This window comes from Euprymna scolopes, chromosome 10, assembly GCF_053919585.1.
Source record: "Euprymna scolopes isolate OS-2025 chromosome 10, ASM5391958v1, whole genome shotgun sequence".
NCBI classification, from domain to species: Eukaryota; Metazoa; Mollusca; class Cephalopoda; order Sepiida; family Sepiolidae; genus Euprymna; species Euprymna scolopes.
The window spans coordinates 156,712,813-156,734,977 of NC_136491.1; the positions used below are offsets into that span (position 1 = coordinate 156,712,813).

Sequence of the window (22,165 nt, forward strand, 5' to 3'; positions counted from 1 at the left end):
GGCATTGAGTCTCTACAGTTCCAGGTGATCATTGTCATAAGATAGTGGTTTCAATCCTACCCAAGCAGGTCAGAGGATTAGTTAGCCGAAACGTGATGAGACAACAACAGTTCTGGAAGGCAGTAATTATTGGGGATATAGTTACAAAACTGTATTTCTATCCCATTGCAGTTAATCACCTGAAGAAGGTCTGAGGATGAGTTGGCTGAAACATGGTTAAACAACAACAACTATGAAGATGAGGATAACAGTCCACAAAAATCATCTTGATTTGAAAATTTTAGAAAACTAAATGATGTGGTATTAACTCTGAGGGGTCAACCCTTTGTGAAAAGAGAAAAGGATATATCCAGTGTTATTGATGGTTGTTATCAGTGTGGAATAATATGTGTTTGCGTGGTTGGCACAAATTTTTAATAGGTGTTTACTCGTATCTTTTATAAAGTTAATTTGAAAATTTTAGAAAACCAATTAAAATTATTTGGATTAATTACACTTACAAAATAATCTTTTCAAAGATATGATTAAATGCCTATTTAAAAGTATCTTAATTTGCCAATCCTAACCTTCCCAGTGCTTCCAATTTTTTCGAGATCTACCCACTTTTTGTGGATCACCTATCTCTATTAAAACTAATTTCCTTGGATCTTCTGAAGATATCCTTTGCATATAATCAAACCAATTTCCTCCTCTGTTTTGAATAACTTTCCCAACAGGGATGATCCCCCCCCTCCCTACATACACATTTTTGCATTGATGAATTTATTCTTGCAATCATAGATATGTCAGTCTGTTGCACACAAGCTATGGAATTGGATTCCATACTGTATGTCTTCAATGCATACCAAGAAAAATGGATGCACGCGGTATACAATTTTTTTTTTTTTACTCCAAACAATACATATTGCCATTTGGACGTAAGGGCCTACTATTTGGTATCATGTCTAACAAGGGTAGTGTTGTGAGTTAATCTCCAAGATGTCTATTCACATTACATTTACAGAGAAACAGAGAATTCCAAAGTTTAGCAGTCTGAAGAAAGACATTTAATATTAGAAGGCTTTCTGGTGTCTAGGGACCTCAACAGTGAAGTGAGGGCATTTTACTGCTTGTTCAGTTATAGTCAGGAGTATGCATGTCGAGAGGGCACAAGTACTATGAGTTCATCAGAGCACATTCCATTAAATTACTTGTAAAACAGGCACAGAGATACAACATTGTGGCAATGCGACAAAGTCTGGAGCTTGTCCAATAATGCAGATTTGAGACGCCATTTTGGACGATGTAGAGGGAGTTCACCTTCTTTGCAGCAGCTTTGGTAATATCCTCAATGTATTTGTTCTAATTCATGTTGTCTGCTAATGTTAGGTCGAGGAGTTTGACAGATGAGTTATTAAGATTTTTTTTTTTTGTAGTTGTTAAAGGAAATAAGCTTAGTCTTAGTAGTATTAAATGTTATCAATCATATATGGCCTGATTCCACTATAGACTGATGTCATTTTCTAAGGTGTCTGTTATTGTCTTGGATATGTGTACATTTATTTTTCTCTCATGTCTATTATAGAGCATGGTGTCATCAGCAAATATACCCATCTCAAACAATTATGAATATTAGGAATATAGTAAAATTCAAGGATCAGCCCCTGGAGTACACCTTCGACATACGACCATCAAATACAACCTGGAATTACTTTTGCTTAGAAAGGATCTGATTATATTAAGTATTCATCCAGAAATACCATGTTTAATTTTCATAAGAACACTTTCATGCCATATATGATCAAAGGCTTTGGACATATCAACAGCTACAGCCCTAACCTTCCCCTGCCTCATCCAGTGCATAGTATATTCTTTCAGAGATGATAGTTAAAATATCAGTAATAGAACAAGCTTGTTTAAATCCATACGTTAGGTCAGAAAGATTTTACTTTTGATCTGATTTTCACTTTCCATGTTACAGAAAAAAGGTCCCCTTTTCCTGTAAATAAGAAAAACATTAGATAAGTGGAGAATGAGATTAGGATAAGCCGAGACTCGAACCTTGTAAGCAACGTTCAGAAATAGATTTTTGGAAATAGTTAGATATTGTTTGTATTGTAAAAATAATTTAATTGTTCATTCTTTTATGAAAACTGAATTTAAAAAATAGGTTAGTTGAGAATTCTTTGTTGTCGAAAGTGGAGAACATGTCCTGAGCCATGTGAGTTGGTCACGTTTTGGAGCCACACATCTGACGTCATAGTAAAAAGGGAATTCTCAATAATAGAAGCTAGGAGAGTCGGTCAGTCGACAGTCGAGCAGAGGAAGCAGAACAGTTGAGTCTGCTAGTCAGAGAGAGAGCTGGAGTCAGGGTCTTTTGGAAGCAAAGGAAAGAACATGTAGATCCCGAATTTGAATTCTTGACGTCAAATCATTTGACCGGTCAAATGAAATAAAGAATTATCATCGATTTTTGTAACTGTTGTCTTTGTGTCGTCATTCAACAATTGAAGGTAATATGTTAATCATCTTAATATGAACTTTGTATAACCCCCTTCCAAGTAATGTGCCCCTCTCCTCAATCATAAGTAATGATTCACCTTCTGTGTAAAATAACAGTTATACACATTCATTCAATAATGAATTCTCATCATCTCTCAACCTGTTATAAATGTCTTGTCTCTCCCCCTCATCCTTGTTATATATATGTTCGCCATCTCTCACCAATATGGACCCCTGATATACAACACCCAGAGGTAGTTGGAATTGCCAATGACATTTTAATGTTAAAATATGGAAATTTTTTTGCTTGAAATCTAAATATTTTATAATAATGTCTTGTCCTTTTGTTTCTTCTTTAATCATGATTGTTTCCTGTTTGTGTGTCTTGCAGCCTCCTCGGACAATGTTGCTCGGTTGTGGAACGTGAACACTGGTGAAGTACGGCGGGAGTATAACGGACATCAGAAAGCGTTAATCAGTTTGGCATTCAGAGATGAAGTCTTGTCGTAACCTTGCAAGTTTCTTTCAAGTCTTTTCAATTAAGTTTTTTTTTAAAAAACATAAAATATTATTTTTTTTCTCTCTATTTTAGAGATTCTGCTAGGAGGTAAAAAAGAAGAAACAAAAAAAAAATGATACATCTATAAGAGTTCTCCGCGAATCTCTCTTTGATCGACTCTTCTTAAAGTCGGTTCCTACTTTGGTTAGATCACCAACAATTGGTCCCACAGCGTCTGGATTGGCTCCTTGTGCTTTGGAGGTTTTCAGCCAATCTGATGAAAGCCAATGTTATCTAACCAAAAGAAAATAAGACAAAATAAAACCTGCAACTAAAGCCTCATCCTATCTTAACTCATCGCCTGACAAAAACATTTCCTCTCTCAAGGGTGCGGATGAAGGCATACGGAGTTGTGAGTTTTTCTTTTCTTATTCAAAATGTTGCATTTGTTGTAACAGTCAACCCAAAAAGCAATCAAAGTTTAAAAAAAGTTAATTGAACTGGTTTACATAATTTGCATGTTATTAAAAGAAAAAATAGTTAAAACATATTTGGAAATAAACAAATAAAGGTGTATATAATTATTATTTATAAATTTTAGCCCTACCCTCCTCCTAAAGAATTTCTGCCACATAAAATAATTAGCAGAGAAATAAACTCAGAAATATAATTTTTTATTTAATCTATTTATTCTTTCTTAGTAATGAATAAATAAAATTTACTAAATGATTATCCTCCGCAAATTGGTTGAGCATTACTAGAATTGTATTTTTACTTTTAATGCTGTTATGCTGGAAGGTTATTTCCTTATTTTTCATCTTTTCTATATACAATAAATTCAATATTCAAATTTAATTCTAATATTCAAAGTTTTAAATAATTCAAAAAATTACTTTGGCTTTGGTTAAAATTTTTTACAAACTTTTATTTAATTGAATGCAACACTTTCATAACCTTTTTAGGTCATGTGAGCTTAGTTCCATAAAAATAAATAAACTTTTTAATTTTAATAAGTACATTAGAATTGAAGTTCAAGTAATAATTGAATTGAGGATAAGTATTTTGTGTGTGTGTGGGGGGGAGGGACATGCAAAAGAAATTCTTTTTTAATAGGATTAGAAAAAAAAATGTAGAAGGAAGTGAGAAAATTAAAATTTTGAAATTTTAGCTTTTTTATTTGAACCCACCAAAAGGTTAAAAATATTCAGTGTTGGGTGCTATACAGTCTATATCCTGTTCTTATGTTCAGGTAAAAGATTGTGACAAAAAAATAAACAAATAAAAAAAAAACAACCAAAATAACTAAAAAAATTGTCATTTTCTAACTATAATTAAGGGATTCATTTTTTAAAATGTATAAAAGAAAAATGGTCACAAATACCAATCCCTTCCCTCCAAAAAAATCCTAAACCAAAAATCCCTAATTATTGAAGTAAGATTAGAAAAAAAAGGTGGTGTGTCTGTTGATTGGCTGATTAATGACCAATGGCATCCTTGTTTATTTTCTGGTTAATGATAACCTTGTTGATTGGCAGATTAAATAATCAATGGTAAAAGTAGAATATCCCCAGTTAAATCTTTCATAAATTGTTACTTCATTTTGAGTTAAAATATTCACATCTGAAAGAGAGACAAAAAGATGCATATTCCTTAAATACCAAGATGTGTTCTTTAAAATTTGAGAAAAAAAGAAAAAAGAAAACTTGCAAGAAATCGAAACTAGATCTCATTTCTGAGGCCAAGACTGACTGCGATGATTAGAAGGATTCCTCTTTTTCCAATATCATTGTCTCCTTTTTATTCTGATGTTGATCTTGTGCTGAGATTTCCCTTTTATTGCCTTGTATTTTAGGTTCCATGAAATCCATTCACTAACAATCTCAACAGATCAAAGTGTTAAAAGAAAAATGTCCAAGCAGACAAAAAACTAAAAAAACAACATTTATCTATGATTCTCTTTATATACTTTTAATAAGTTAAAACTTTTTTATTTTGTATTTATTATTATTAAGAATTGAACCTGTGGTGTGAGAGGGAGTAGAGAGGAAGCCTATCTCCTGACTTGAAATATGGATTATCTTTAGTTCAATGCTGACTGTAACAAATTTTTTAATAGTTATTACATTTTATTACAGTCATTGTTACAGTTTAATATTTTCTTATATTAAAAAAAACCTGATCAAGAATAGGTTAGTTTGGAAGTCAATTTCTAATTGCCAGCATGTAAAATGGACGTTAAGTATGATGAGGCTTGATTCTACTTTGCTAATGCTATAAATCTGAAGTAAATATTAAAGATTTAAAAAAAAGAAATTTTTTTCTAATTTGAAATAAAGTTAACATTAAAAATATTAATATTTATGCCAGAATGAAGATTTACATCACCATTGAAAGTTATTTCTGGTAGTATTTTATGGATAAACATTGAAATTAATTTCCAATGGTATATTATGAATAAATATTGAAATTAATTTCCAATAGTTTATTATGGATCAACATTAAAATTAATTGCCAATAGTATATTATGAATCAATATTGAAAATAAATTCTAATAGTATATTATGAATCAATATTGAAATTAATTTCCAATAGTATATTATGAATCAACATTGGAATTAATTTCCAATTGTATATTATGAATAAATATTGGAATTAATTTCCAATAGTATATTATGAATAAATATTGAAATTAATTTCCAATAGTTTATTATGAATCAATATTGGAATTAATTTCCAATAGTATATTATGAATCAATATTTAAATTAATTTCTAATAGTTTATTATGAATCAATATTGGAATTAATTTCCAATAGTTTATTATGAATCAACATTGGAATTAATTTCCAATAGTTTATTATGAATAAATGTTGAAATTAATTTCCAATAGTATATTATGAATCAATATTGAAATTAATTTCCAATAGTATATTATGAATCAACATTGGAATTAATTTCCAATAGTATATTATGAATAAATGTTGAAATTAATTTCCAATTGTATATTATGAATCAATATTGAAATTAATTTCCATTAGTATATTATGAATCAATATTGAAATTAATTTCCAATAGTATATTATGAATAAATATTGAAATTAATTTCCAATAGTATATTATGAATAAATATTGAAATTAATTTCCAATAGTATATTATGAATAAATATTGAAATTAATTTCCAATAGTATATTATGAATAAATATTGAAATTAATTTCCAATAGTTTATTATGAATAAATATTGAAATTAATTTCCAATAGTATATTATGAATCAATATTGAAATTAATTTCCAATAGTATATTATGAATCAACATTGGAATTAATTTCCAATAGTATATTATGAATAAATATTGAAATTAATTTCCAATTGTATATTATGAATAAATGTTGAAATTAATTTCCAATAGTATATTATGAATAAATATTGAAATTAATTTCCAATAGTTTATTATGAATAAATATTGAAATTAATTTCCAATAGTATATTATGAATAAATATTGAAATTAATTTCCAATAGTTTATTATGAATAAACATTGAAATTAATTTCCAATAGTTTATTATGAATCAACATTGGAATTAATTTCCAATAGTTTATTATGAATCAACATTGAAATTAATTTCCAATAGTATATTATGAATCAATATTGGAATTAATTTCCAATAGTTTATTATGAATAAATATTGAAATTAATTTCCAATAGTTTATTATGAATAAATATTGAAATTAATTTCCAATAGTATATTATGAATAAATATTGAAATTAATTTCCAATAGTTTATTATGAATCAATATTGGAATTAATTTCCAATAGTATATTATGAATCAACATTGGAATTAATTTCCAATAGTTTATTATGAATCAACATTGAAATTAATTTCCAATAGTTTATTATGAATCAATATTGGAATTAATTTCCAATAGTATATTATGAATCAACATTGAAATTAATTTCCTATAGTTTATTATGAATCAACATTGAAATTAATTTCCAATAGTATATTATGAATCAATATTGAAATTAATTTCCAATAGTTTATTATGAATAAATATTGAAATTAATTTCCAATAGTATATTATGAATAAATATTGAAATTAATTTCCAATAGTTTATTATGAATAAATATTGAAATTAATTTCCAATAGTATATTATGAATAAATATTGAAATTAATTTCCAATAGTATATTATGAATCAATATTGAAATTAATTTCCAATAGTTTATTATGAATAAACATTGAAATTAATTTCCAATAGTTTATTATGAATCAACATTGGAATTAATTTCCAATAGTTTATTATGAATCAACATTGAAATTAATTTCCAATAGTATATTATGAATCAATATTGGAATTAATTTCCAATAGTTTATTATGAATAAATATTGAAATTAATTTCCAATAGTTTATTATGAATAAATATTGAAATTAATTTCCAATAGTATATTATGAATAAATATTGAAATTAATTTCCAATAGTTTATTATGAATCAATATTGGAATTAATTTCCAATAGTATATTATGAATCAACATTGGAATTAATTTCCAATAGTTTATTATGAATCAACATTGAAATTAATTTCCAATAGTTTATTATGAATCAATATTGGAATTAATTTCCAATAGTATATTATGAATTAACATTGAAATTAATTTCCTATAGTTTATTATGAATCAACATTGAAATTAATTTCCAATAGTATATTATGAATCAATATTGAAATTAATTTCCAATAGTTTATTATGAATAAATATTGAAATTAATTTCCAATAGTATATTATGAATAAATATTGAAATTAATTTCCAATAGTTTATTATGAATAAATATTGAAATTAATTTCCAATAGTATATTATGAATAAATATTGAAATTAATTTCCAATAGTATATTATGAATCAATATTGGAATTAATTTCCAATAGTATATTATGAATCAACATTGGAATTAATTTCCAATAGTTTATTATGAATCAACATTGAAATTAATTTCCAATAGTTTATTATGAATAAATATTGAAATTAATTTCCAATAGTTTATTATGAATCAACATTGAAATTAATTTCCTATAGTTTATTATGAATTAACATTGAAATTAATTTCCTATAGTTTATTATGAATCAATATTGAAATTAATTTCCAATAGTTTATTATGAATTAACATTGAAATTAATTTCCTATAGTTTATTATGAATCAACATTGAAATTAATTTCCAATAGTTTATTATGAATCAATATTGAAATTAATTTCCAATAGTTTATTATGAATTAACATTGGAATTAATTTCCAATAGTTTATTATGAATCAACATTGAAATTAATTTCCAATAGTTTATTATGAATCAACATTGGAATTAATTTCCAATAGTATATTATGAATAAATATTGAAATTAATTTCCAATAGTTTATTATGAATCAACATTGGAATTAATTTCTAATAGTTTATTATGAATCAATATTGAAATTAATTGCCAATAGTTTATTATGAATCAACATTGAAATTAATTTCCAATAGTTTATTATGAATCAACATTGGAATTAATTTCCAATAGTATATTATGAATCAACATTGAAATTAATTTCCAATAGTATATTATGAATAAATATTGAAATTAATTTCCAATTGTATATTATGAATAAATATTGAAATTAATTTCCAATAGTATATTATGAATCAATATTGAAATTAATTTCCAATAGTATATTATGAATAAATATTGAAATTAATTTCCAATAGTATATTATGAATAAATATTGAAATTAATTTCCAATAGTATATTATGAATCAACATTGGAATTAATTTCCAATAGTATATTATGAATAAATATTGAAATTAATTTCCAATAGTTTATTATGAATAAATATTGAAATTAATTTCCAATAGTATATTATGAATCAGCATTGGAATTGATTTCCAATAGTATATTATGAATAAATATTGAAATTAATTTCCAATAGTATATTATGAATAAATATTGAAATTAATTTCCAATAGTATATTATGAATAAATATTGAAATTAATTTCCAATAGTTTATTATGAATAAATATTGAAATTAATTTCCAATAGTATATTATGAATCAATATTGAAATTAATTTCCAATACTATATTATGAATCAATAGTGAAATTAATTTCCAATAATATATTATGAATCAATAGTGAAATTAATTTCCAATAGTATATTATGAATCAACATTGAAATTAAATTCCAGTAGTATATTATGAATCAACATTGAAATTAATTTCCAATAGTATATTATGAATCAGCATTGGAATTAATTTCCAATAGTATATTATGACTCAAGTGTTATACATAGCATAGTGTTGGAAATAAATGATTAATATTGGACTTTATTTCTGACAATATATTTTTATTTCATCTAGCTTTTTTTGTTGCTACATAAGATATTGTTAAAAAAATAAGTTCCAGTGTTAAGTATATAATATTTTTCAAACAATATATTAATTGAGTATCTTAAAAATAGACATTGTGGAGAAATTTACTCTTATATCCACAAGTGGTTGATCTTTGACAGTGAAATTACAATTAATCATCTCATGAGATCATGCCCAGAACTGTTGTGCATGGAATGTAGTACAGGCCAAGGAAAATACTGGCTCAACCTGATCAGTGTGAATGTTATTGCAACAATGTCACACTTTATCTTGATATATAAATGACAGTCTTGCTGGTAACATATAACTGGTGGCAGACTAACCTCCTGTACAATATGAAACCGAGATTAAAGCATCATTCCTATTCATCTTTAAACTCGAAAAGCAGCTTTATTTATATAAATTGGTTAGCAAGATAAAAATATTAAACTTGATCTGACTTTTTCACTAGTCTTAATGCTATACAATCTTCCTTTTTCATCTAAGTTTAATTCAATTAAAAAAATATGTTTAATTGAAAATTATTTAAAAGTTTATATGCTTGTCATATGTTTGTTTATGGCTGACCCTCTCCCTCTCATCCTACTCTGACTTTTCTCAGTTTGTGGTAAAAAGTCTTAATGATGAGCATTGGAAAGTGAAGATTGGATCATTTTTGAACGTGTATTGTTCATTTACAGTGGTGTTACACCATAAATGAAGTCATACAAAACTAGAAAGCATTGGCTGAAACGTAATAAAATAACAATGTTTTGATAATAAAAACAATATAAATAAAAATTTCTCATCCCCAATATTTTCACAAAACAGTCTTAATTTGCTAAACTTATGTTTACCAAGTAATATAAGTATCAAAATCTTTTATTAATTACTCCCACCTCCACCCTTTTTATTTATCCGCTTCTCCTTTTTTCGAACAAGGTCTTTTGAAAATATCTGGTCCAAATTGAGACCCTTCTCCTCTTACCTTGTTTTATATTATTAATCCATTTTTAAAATCCTTAATTTTATCTAGAGAAATTTTCAGATTCCAATTTGTTTTGTGTAATTTTGTTTGCAATAATTACAAACATTCCACATTTGAAAAAATGTAATTTTAATTTTCATAAATTTTATAAATAACCAAATAAAGCATTTAACATTTTGAAATAAATCAATTCTTTTAGCAGCAAATTAATTTGTATGCATTTCTGGTGTTTGCTTGATGATCTTTTAAACCAAAACATTTCAGGTGAAAACATTATGTACTTGCATATCATGTCAAAATTAGTATTAATTCCAAAAATGGTGAAAAATGATCCAGTAGATGATGTGCTAGAAGTATCTTGAATAAAAAATCAGCCATGATTACGTTCCAAGATTTTGTTTAAGAATCGACGATTGTAATTATTTAATTGAATTTCTTAATTGCATTTATATCCTCTGGATTTCCAACATTAAAACTCTAAAAATTGCTAAACACAATTTTTATTTTCACTTGTAATTATTTTTCCTGATCATTGGAATTTATACTAATTTCAATATGACATGTAAGTACATAATAATGTTTTCACCTGAAATGTGTTGGTTTAAAAGATCCCCAATCTGCACGAGTACCACATTTTTTTAAATAACAAGAATTGTTGATATTGAAAAAAAAAAGAAAACAAAACAAAACAAATGCACTGATTACTTATTAGTTAACTATGCAATATCGTTGATGGTTTTGTGTCGATACATGAATCAACCTCTTCATTATCAATATTATTGTTCGCTATTATGCATGACCCGATGTTGAACAGTCACACCATTGGTGATTAAGTGCAAAAATTCAAAGTGGTTTTATTCTTTAATCTCATAAGACTTTAACAACACATCTTTGTATTAATTCGTTCATTCGTTTTGTATGAATCAGAAGATTCTATCCTCAACATTGGTTTCCCCCAATATCTTTCTAGTAAGGACACTTATGGAATGGACGATGCAAATGTTACCAATATTCTATGTGAATGGGCTTCTATGGAACGAACTGGATTTGAATTTGGCATATCCAGGTTATCAGTGTGTATCGTTAACCACTAAGCCATCGTCATCTCTCCCTGTATTAATAAAACTATTAGACAGGGTTGCATATTTGTGTCTTTATCTCACCCATACATAAATACATATTTTATTCCATTAAAGAAAAAGTTGTAAACATGATAATATGTTAATTTTCCTAAGCCCACCACTCTGCAGTATGTCATCACTTGAATGATACCAGGTAAATAGAGCTAGTTTATTTATTAAGCACTATCTTTATTTTAATATCTTTTTAGGAGTCACTCTTTTATTAAAAAATACTCCTAGGTAATGATCCAGAGTTATAGTTTTAATAGAAAATGTATAGATTATACCTTTGAAAATCCAGATCTATTTGTGATTGTCTTTGGTGCTCTTGTGTTAAAAGGTAAGGAGGATTATTTTTACTCACTGTTATTTTAGGAATTTTATACATGGCATAATCACGTTAATACACTGGTTCCTGTTAGATGACCAAAGTTTAGCAATGTTGAGCCTGGTCAGTATTAAAATGGGTGACCATTTGGGAAGTCCAGGTGCTGTATGTGTACTCTGCTGACCTTGACATTGTTTTCAATCGTCCTGGACTTCTTGCCACTAGACTAAAGCAGTGTCGATTCAGGAGTGGTGTAGTTTTGGATTGTACAACCCTTGCTTCGCAATTTTACTTGGATCTACTCTTACAGGGAGTTATCCACTGTTTTTCGAGACTGACTGGAGGTGATGTATATTTTGGTTGGGCAGTAGTTGGGGATTATGTGAAATGTGTCTTTTATTGGAGATAGTCGTTCTTCTTCATCTGGTTTTGGTATTTAGGATACCGACATGGTTGATATCAATCAGGTTGCATACCATCATATCACTTCTTATAGTACTCAAGTTGCCACCTTTTATGCTTGGGATATTCCAATGCATAATAGAGTTGAAGCAAGAGGTGACACACTGTACAAGGCCAAACTATTTGAGATGCTTAATATTTAAAGCATCCACAATTTCACTAAAACTAGGTTTCTGATGAAGCACGCTTGAAAAGATTGTTTCTTCCAATTAGCATCCATCTAATTATGGCATAATAATAGGTGCTTCTTCATTATAAGAAAAAAATTCGAAAATCGAAATATTGAATTTCAAGTAAAACCAACGATATCTACTTGATTATCATGTCACAGTAATGAACATATCCAAAAATTATGAAAAATGATGAGGTAGAAAATTAATTATTAATTAAAATAGTTTTTGAAAATCATTACTGAAAATTGAGTTTTGCAAAAAAAGAAACCGGGGAGTTTGAATCGCAACATAAGAGAGGTAATTATTTTCTGAAAACTGAAAATCTTAAACTAATTTAACAAAACTCAGTTGTTGCTAATTGTCTCCAAAAACTGTTTTCATTAATAATTAATTTTCTACCTTATTTTTCATAATTTTTGGATATGTTCATTACTGCGACATAACAAATAAATACCAATGGTTTTACTTGAAATTCAATATTTCGATTTTTTTAAATTTCACTATTGTAACGAAGAAGAACCTAATGATTACATATTATATATATGTATATTCATATAAAGTTAGTTATGTGTATGTGTTTATATATATGTATAGGATTCACTGCTAAACTAATTAACTAATCATTATGAATTTTTAAACCCATCTGCTAATGCATGAGATTGTAATGTAAACTTTTTAGTTTAATTTAGTTAAAAAAAGTCATAAAAGCCTTTTGTGAAACTTCAGACAATTCTAATTCTTGTGAAATTTTAACAATAAGTATTAGACATTGATTAATAAATATTCCTCAGATTTTAGTTTTTAAAAAATTTTCTTCAGACTACTACACTTTCTAATGACTGGGATATCCAGACGTGTTATGGAGTTGATGCAAAAGGTAGTATGCTGTACATGACCAAACCATCTGTGTGTAAAGCGCCACTAATCTCATCAATTCCAAGTTTCTAATGAAGTATGATTGAAAAGATCCTTTCCTCCAGTTGATAACCGCACAGCCACTTTATTATAACGCGGCCATTGGTAGTTTATTAAGTTTAATATTTCTGTTTTTGTCTTTGACATTAAAAAGAAAATTGCACTTTAATTATTGTAACATAATATTGATAATATGAAATATTTGCAACAAAAAATCGTTTTATTACAAATTTTACGAGGTTGAATTTAGATCAAACAATTCAGCAATATCATTTGAATATTATTCTTTTATTTTTTTTTGATAAAAGACAAAACTGCCTTGCAAATAAATGAAGCCTTGTGGATTGATTCAAATGTACATGGCTTTTCATTTTTCTTAAATGATGATCATCGGATTATTGTTCTCATCTTGGATGCTATTCTTACAATGTTTTCGTCGATGTAGCTTCCAGCCTTCTTTAGGTGTGTCTTGTTGCATGCCATCATCTGTAATTTCAAATTTAATTCTTTATTTAATCCATGTGGTTAGATAGTTTGCATTCTGTCAGTTTTGACTGTAAGGAAGTGTAGTGCAAGGGATAAAAGTGTTGAATAATAATCAGTTCTAAATGACAGTTTTCTGGAGGTTGAAGGTTCAATCCTCAGTATGGACGATACTAAGAGTACAACTACAAATTATTTAAGTTTTTTGCAGTTATGGCTGACAGAACACAAGCTGTTTATCCTTGTAGATTAAATAAGATTACATTCGAGATTCTGTACAGATTTTAGATTTTGACAAGACACATCTGAAAAAGATCAAAGCTTACATTGGCTGAAACGTTATGAGAATAACATCTAAGATTAGACGAGTCGTCTGAATAATCAAATAAATAAAATTATCAATCCTCATCTCCAAAATTCCAAGACTTATTAATAGTTTTAGAAAAAAAAAACAAATTAAAAAAATTATCTTCACCAGTTTTTAGTCAGTTCAGCTGCAATGACCTTATAAAATTTCTCCTTTTAATGTGAGTGCTTGTGTACATGGGTGAATGACGCAGGTTTAAGATTTAACAAAAATATTTTTCCATCAAAAATTTTAATTTTTCTAAATATTGATTTTTATTTTCCTCACATAAAATTAATTTTAATGAAATTAATTAATTTTATAAATTAATTAATTTTATAATAATTTTAATTAATTTTATGAAATTGGATAAGAAAATGTACCATTTATATAAACTGAAAAAATTTTTCTAAAAATTGGATAATATTGTTTTTTAATATTATATTTTAGAAAATCACTTTTCTTTTTCATTTTTTCTGCAAATTAATAAAATCCTGAAATCAAAAGAATTTTTCTTTATTTATAAAGAAAATATAAATTCAGAATCCTGGCAAAAGAAAAAAAAAACAAACAATAGGTATAATCAATTTGACCTAATTTGTTGAGTTGACCCTAGCCCCCAAACTATAAACAGAACACATACACACACGCACACACATATCTATACTGCCGGACTCCATCATTATTTTAAACTTTTCGCTTTCATCTGCCCTAACCTTCCCAGTCACTGACCAACAGGTGTGTACATCTTCAGTTGTCATGGAAAGAACCTTTGTTGAATCTGATTACAGGTGAGATATTTTCCTGCATGTCTACATGAGAAAAGCATGTATGTATATATATATATATATATATATATATATATATATATATATATATATATATATATATATGAAGTAATAAATATTCATATGATATTTGGACTTTGTTGTTTTTTTTTAAATGAATTTTTTTTCTTGTTTTTAAATCAGTTCATAGCAATAAGTTATTGAAAAGATTTATAAATTATTACAGGAAAGGAGCTCTGTCTTAGTAGCATTAAATGTTACCATCTATTTTTGTATTTCATTCGACTACAGACTGGAGATCATTTTCTAAGTATTTAGCCATTGACTTGAATATAGGTGTGCTCGTTTTTTCCCACATGTTGAGAATAAAGCATAGTGTCATCAAAAAAAAATACCCATCTCGAACACAATTTAATCAGTGAGATCATTTATAAAAATCAGAAATAATAAATGTTAAAAAATTGTCACTTGGGGCAATCCGTACCAAAGTGGCACTTACCCTAGGCATATTGAATCGACTTAATCTGAAGGAAGAAGTTTCATAAGGGTATGAAATTCTTGAGCGATCTTCGGTCACATGTATATCCTCAGCGAAGATGATGTTAGTCTTTTGCAGCTCTTGCAGGAAGGTGTTGATGCCTTCCTATAATAGATAGGAAGTTGTTCACTGGAGTATGCCATCACATATACGACTTACATTAATGTCATGTGGTTGTATGTATGGTCATCAACGACAACCTGGATCTTTCTTTTGCTTTAGAAGTATCTGATTATATTAAATATTTGCCTATTAATACATCACAAATTAATTTTAAAACCTTGTCTAAGGTTTTGGATACCAAGCACTACTGTCCTAGTTCAATCAGCCTTATCCAGTTATTTTCTAAATCACTCATGATAATTCCAAATCGAACATTTCTCCATTTGATAGAAAAATTTATCTGTTGAAGTTGGAAATGTATTTAATGTGTATTTTGTACACGTTTCTGGATCTATGAAATAATTTTTTTGATTGACTGGGAAAATTACCTAATAGTCTGGGTTTGAGTCACAATCCAAAACATTCTCACCATATTTAGCCACACTGAAGAGACGTGATGTATCAAAACAGCTGTGTGTAAATGACATATATCTCTCAATAAGTCCTGGGTTGTAATTAAACAGTTTTTAGAATAAATTCAACATTATTCATCAACATAATCGTCTTCGTGGGTGATGTACTGATTCTAATGCTTCTGAGAATTCAATGCCGTTTTTGTAAAATGAATTGTCGTTGGCCTCAAAATGCACCTTAGTTTTAGATATCACTTCTTCATTGGAAGATTCCTCTTGAGCATTTTCTTTTAGGTCTACAAACAGTCAATAGTCGGTTGTTGGAAACCAGATTTGGAGAACAGGGTGAATGTGGTAGCAGTTTGAAGTGTAATTGCTGTAATTTTGCCAACATTGTGATCGACTTGTGACAGGGTACATTATCTTGGTGAAAGAGCATTTTTTCTTCATTTGTGGCCGTTTTTTTGACAATTTCTTCCTCTAAATCCACCAATAATGTTATATCATGGTTCTACCTTTCTTAAGGTAATTGATAAAAGAAAAAATAGCTTGCGTATCTCAAACTACAGATGCCAAAACCTTGTCTGCTGATGTTTACATCTTTGAATGACTTTCATCTGATGCTGTCCACTCAGCTGACTGCTGATTTGATGCTGGACTGAAGGGGTGGATCCATCGTTCATATATTTTGTCATAAATTAATGCAAAAATCAATTTTTGTTGTGTTGTTGGAATGGTTACAAAGAATGCTCTGAATTGTTGAGACGTTTTGGATTGACTGAGTAAACATGACATCTACTTTGGACACTGCTTTCTCATCAAGAAATACTCATGTACAATGATGTACACACTTTTTTTTTATATCTTCACTCTTCCTCCTCCTCCTCTTTGTTATCTCTTACAGCTTCAATTCTTCTTTTTTTTTTTTTAAATGGAGAGTAGACAACGCATTGTGGATGCGTTATTGGCAGTTCTCATTACTCTCGCTTCCTCTTATTTGTCCCTCAGTTCTCATTTCCAATGAGTGATATTTCTGACAAAGGGTGAAGAAAAAGCTGCTCTCCAGGATGACAGTACTTTGTGAACAGTAGCCTGAGATGTTGGAAATTTTCTGTTCCTATGTCTATCCTTGTGGCCATGTCACTAGTAAGGGTGCTGGAGGTAATCGTTTCATCTGGGCTGACGTTATCCGCCTGATAGTCAGGGACCCGAACTTTGGATTAACCACTAAAGAAGTCGTCCTATCAGCAGGTGCAAAATACTGGGACTGCTGTATTGCCATTTGGTGAACCGATTCTGGACCATGCAGTAGTTTCGAGTGGGGCCTCTCGATGCCATACTAGTGGGTAATTGTTACGGCTTTACCTCATGGCTACAAAAAAAAAAAAAAAATTCCTCTCTTTTTCTCTCTTACTTTCCCTCTCTGTCCTGCTCTAAGCAAGTTTATCAACCTGTTCCACAAATCCCAATCCTCAACATGAAATACCTCCAGAAAAATAACACGTGTAAACCTAGAACCCCATCCTCCAACGTAGACCCCTACTACCATGTCTCCTTCTCCAACATCAGGGGTCTACGTTCAACCTTCCTGAGGTTGAAACCCAATTACAGGAGACGAAACCAGACATATTCTTCCTAAGTGAAACTGGCATAAGGCCGACCTCTTTTTTTTTTTTTTTACAAGGTGGTCACCACTTATCAAGGCCCGGAAGCCACTCAGGGATAAGGGTTATTGCGTGCATGTTAGTGTGAAGATTTAATAAATTGTTTACTTAAGGGGGCGGTTCATCAGGAATTTGTTTACGTTGGACTTGAACACATCCAGGTTGTAGACAGGTGGAAAGCAGGCAGACGGAACAGAGTTCCACAGGCGTGCAGTTCTAAGAAAGAAGCTTTGTTCATGGAATCTACGTTTTGATTTAGGCACAGATAAAGAGTGGAAAAAGTTTTCACAGTGGTTTCAGCTAGACGGGTGTTTTTTGTATAAGATTGGTGAGGGGGGGGACAAGAGATTGGAGCTCAGACGAGCACCTGCCATGGAAATAATGATAAGACAAAGATAGGCTCGCAACGTCTCTTCTGTGGGAGAGAGATTGCAGGGAAGAGAAAAGGGCATCCTCCACTAAGCCACGAAGTCTATTTTGTAGTCTGTCAAGGCAGGATAGGCTGTTTTTAGCAACTCCTGCCCAGATATGGCAGCAGTATTCCTTCCTTGGACGTACTTGGCTTTTATACAGATAGAGAATTGCATTAGTAGTGAGATATCTTCTGCAGCGGTAGAAGGATCCCATCATCTTTCCAGCAACCTTGGCAACAGACTTGATGTACGTGTTCCATTTCAGATCAGGAGTAAAGGTCAAGCCCAGAAACTTGTCAAAACATGGGGCTTCTAGACAATAGCCATCCATTTCAATTGATGCCAGATGGGGATCAGAGCGTTGATGATGTAAGGATAGGAGTTTGGTTTCAGATAATTAAAGGTAATCAGCCACCTCCTCCCCCACTATACCACGCGCTCAAGATCAGAGGAGAGAGAATCTGAGAGAACTTTGTCATTTACGGCCTTTAATGTGTTGCCATAGATGGTTGTGTCATCAGCATAGATGTCAACGAATGATTTAAGTATGTGTTTTGGGAGATCATTGATGTATATCAGGAAGAGAGTTGGGTCTAGGATGGACCCCTAAGGGACTCCAGCATTAATACTGCAGGCCTCTGATTTTTACCCATAAACCACTACTCTTATGAGCCTATAAGAGAGAAATGATTTAATGATAGAGAAAACATTTGCAGTGATACTGTAGCTGGAAATCTTGTGAAGTAGGCCCTTATGCCATACCTTATCGAAGGCCTTTGATATGTCAAGAGCAATTGCCCTAGAGAGGAAGCTTTTGTCAAGAGCTTCACTAATCCTATGAGATATAACCGTGAGCACATCTGCTGTAGATCTTGCAGAACGGAAACCATATTGCATGTCACTAAGAAGGTTATTTCTGCTGAGGTGGTTGTCTATTTCTCTATTTAATATGGATTCCAGCAACTTACACATGACACACAGGAGGTCTGTACTGAGAGGGAGATGACTGACTTATCACCTGAATTCTTAAATACAGGGCATACTGATGAGGTTTTCAAGGGTGTGGGAAAGCACTTCTCCTTAAGGCAATGCTTAAACAGTTTCGTAAGTATGGGAGCAAGTTCTGGTTGAAGCTTTTTTAACACTATAATTGGAATGCCGTCAGGGCCAGTTGCTTTACTGGAATCAAGGTTCTTGATTAGCTTGGCGACCTCATGCACAGATATTTGCATGTTACCTAGTGCGTTCTTTGTTATAGGAGGAAATATGAGGAGTTGATGGCCTTCGTCGCATAGAGTCATCAACTTCCCTTGATGAATTCCTAATTAAAGGATACTCTAACTTAACATCTAAATCTGACCTCCAAGATCGCCATGGACATGGAATATGTGCCTACATTAAAGATGGCTTTCCATGTGGTAGGGATATCTCCAGAGAAGACCCTAATTTACCTTATATGTGCTTCCGGGTTGCACTTGCTTACACCACTGCATTTATATTTGCTCTCTATCGCCCCCACAATAGCGGAGTTACTATCTTTAAGAGCATATCTGAAAAAATTGACCACATCCTGTCTGCTCACCCTTCAGCTAACATCCACATTTATGGTGACTTCAATGTCCACAATGTGGAATGGCTGACCCACTCTAACAAGACAGATGATGAGGGGAGGTTCTGTCATGATTCTGCCATTGCCTATGACCTCACCCAGATTGTTCAAGAACCCACCCGAGTGCCTATACTAGCCTTCTAGACTTTTTTCTCACAACTTCCCCTGAGCTATGTTCAAGTTCCGTTCTGTCTCCTCTGGAATCTTCCGACCACTCGGTTGTATCAGCTAAGATAAAAACAAAATGCAATAAGTCTGGAGGTGTACCTCTCCACCGTACTGTATATCGATACTCTATGGCTGACTGGGATAGCTTCCGTACATTCATATCTGATTTACCTCTGCACTCCATGTTTAAAAAGGAAGTGTCCTCTATAGTATCAGACCTGACCGAATGGCTAATTGTAGGCATAGACCGATTCATACCATCCAAAAAATTCCAACAAAAACCTAACAGCCAGCTATGGTTCTCCCCAGAATGTGCTGCTGCCATCGCGCACAGAAATCACTTTTTCCATAACTACCAACGTAATAGATGCACTGAAACTAAAGCTGCTTTCAGGACTGCCAGCAACCACTGCAAAAAAGTAATAAAAAATATAAGAGAGTTATATGCTCAGTCCGTTAAATCCAAAGTAACTGAGCAGCGGCTTGGTTCCCACCAGTTTTGGCAAATAGCAAACAGGATCCTGTACAGAAGCGTGCGTTTTATCCCAACCATCATCAATGGACCTAAGGTCATCTCGTCAGCATCAGACAAGGCCAAACTATTTACCAAGAACTTTGCAGCTAATTCTACCCTATACGACGAAGGCCATCAACTCCTCATATTTCCTCCTATAATGGACAACATGCTCTGCAACATAAAGATATCTGTGCATGATGTTGCCAAGCTAATCAAGAACCTTGATTCCAGTAAAGCAACTGGCATAAAGTCATATTAAAGATCAGTATTTTTATTTTTTAAAAGTCATATTAAAGATCAGTATTTTTATTCTTTAAAAGTCATATTAAAGACGACAACCTTCCTAGAGCTGGTGACTCAAACAAATTACCGATCTGCAAACCTAAATTGCTTAAGGAGTAGATAACAATTATATTGAAAACATTGCCAGGGCTGCTGCAAAAAAGGTAGGCTCTCTCTACCGTGCTAGAAAACTACTGACACCTGAAAGTATCCTGTACCTCTATAAGGCCACCATTCGCCCATGTATGGAGTATTGTTGTCACATCTGGGTTGGTGCATCTGCTACTAGTCTCTCGCTCCTTGACAAGGTTCAAAAGAAAGTCGCCAATCTGATAGGCCCTGAACTGGCATCTAAGTTTCAGCCTCTGTCCCATCGACGAAACGTTGCATTCCTCCACCTGTTCTACAAGTATTTTAATGGTGAATGATCTGACGAACTGCAGACACTTGTGCCCCCACAACGTGAGCACCCTCGACAAACCCGACAGGCAGCTAAATCCCACCCCCACACAGTAGATATCCCTAGATGTAAAAGATCTTTCTACTCTAGTAGTTTCTTCCCCAGAACACCGCTAGATTCTGGAATTCCATTCCAGGATCCTGCTTCCCTAACTGTACTGACATGCAGAAGTTCAAGTGCAACGTGAACCGACATCTTGCTGCCCAAATCCCAACATAGTACCTCAGTAGTTGCTGACCCTGATAGTAGCCCCTTACACCTGAGTGGCAATGTGCCTTGTTTGGGGTGAAAATGTAATAAAAAAAATAAAAAAAAAAGTTACATCGTGTTATATATGGGGGGGGGGGTTTAAAACCGTGGCGCGCGTTGGAGGTACCTAAAGAACAACATTCATTTAATTAAGTGCCCCTGTCGTATCAAGGCACTTAAAAAAAAAAAAAATTATTTCAGAAAAGAAAATGAAAATATATTTGTTAGCGATAAACTTTATTTTACAAAAAAAAAAGAACAACAATAGCAGTTGTTCTACTCAAATTTTCGTAATTTTTTGATATATTACTATTTTCGACATGACTGTTAGATACGAAATATTGTTTTTGCTTGAAACGACATATTTAAAAAAAATATCGATTAGTCGACTCTAAGCACCAAACAAATAAATAAATAAATAAATAAAAACTTTCCCATACTCACAAGGCATTTTTTAACAAATTTAGATGCTCCCATTTTTTTTTCTTTCCGAGCAAAATAGTTTCTTTTTCTCATTCCAAGCATCGACATATCCAATATTTTCGTTATTCAAAAATTTGTAGTTTGTTTTGATGTCGTCTGCTTTTTCCATTTAGGTAATAAGGAAGGAAAGATAACTCTAGTTTTTAAATATTCAGATTATCTCCCTTTAATATTTAAAAATTACTAGATTTTTTTGTAAAGTAAATATTAAAGGGAGATAACTTAGCTCAACTCATTTCTAGATTTTTACATATTGTTTCAACAATTGAAAAAATAAACCACACCTTTTTTTAACAAATAAGTCA

The 22,165-nt window shown here is 30.8% G+C and overlaps 2 protein-coding genes across 2 annotated transcripts in view; one reads left to right on the forward strand and one right to left on the reverse strand.

Moving 5' to 3' along the window:
* The window catches only part of LOC145286328 (target of rapamycin complex subunit lst8-like), a 76,537-nt gene extending 72,267 nt beyond the window's left edge, over window positions 1-4,270 (forward strand). The window contains exon 10 of the mRNA XM_080135256.1: window positions 2,873-4,270. Within this exon, the coding sequence (XP_079991382.1) occupies window positions 2,873-2,991 (119 nt within the window). The 3' untranslated portion in view covers window positions 2,992-4,270. The remainder of the gene's footprint in view (window positions 1-2,872) is intronic.
* The window catches only part of LOC145286325 (cytosolic Fe-S cluster assembly factor narfl-like), a 138,059-nt gene extending 116,136 nt beyond the window's left edge, over window positions 1-21,923 (reverse strand). The window contains exon 1 of the mRNA XM_080135249.1: window positions 21,822-21,923. Within this exon, the coding sequence (XP_079991375.1) occupies window positions 21,822-21,908 (87 nt within the window). The 5' untranslated portion in view covers window positions 21,909-21,923. The remainder of the gene's footprint in view (window positions 1-21,821) is intronic.
* Window positions 21,924-22,165: the final 242 nt, after the last annotated feature.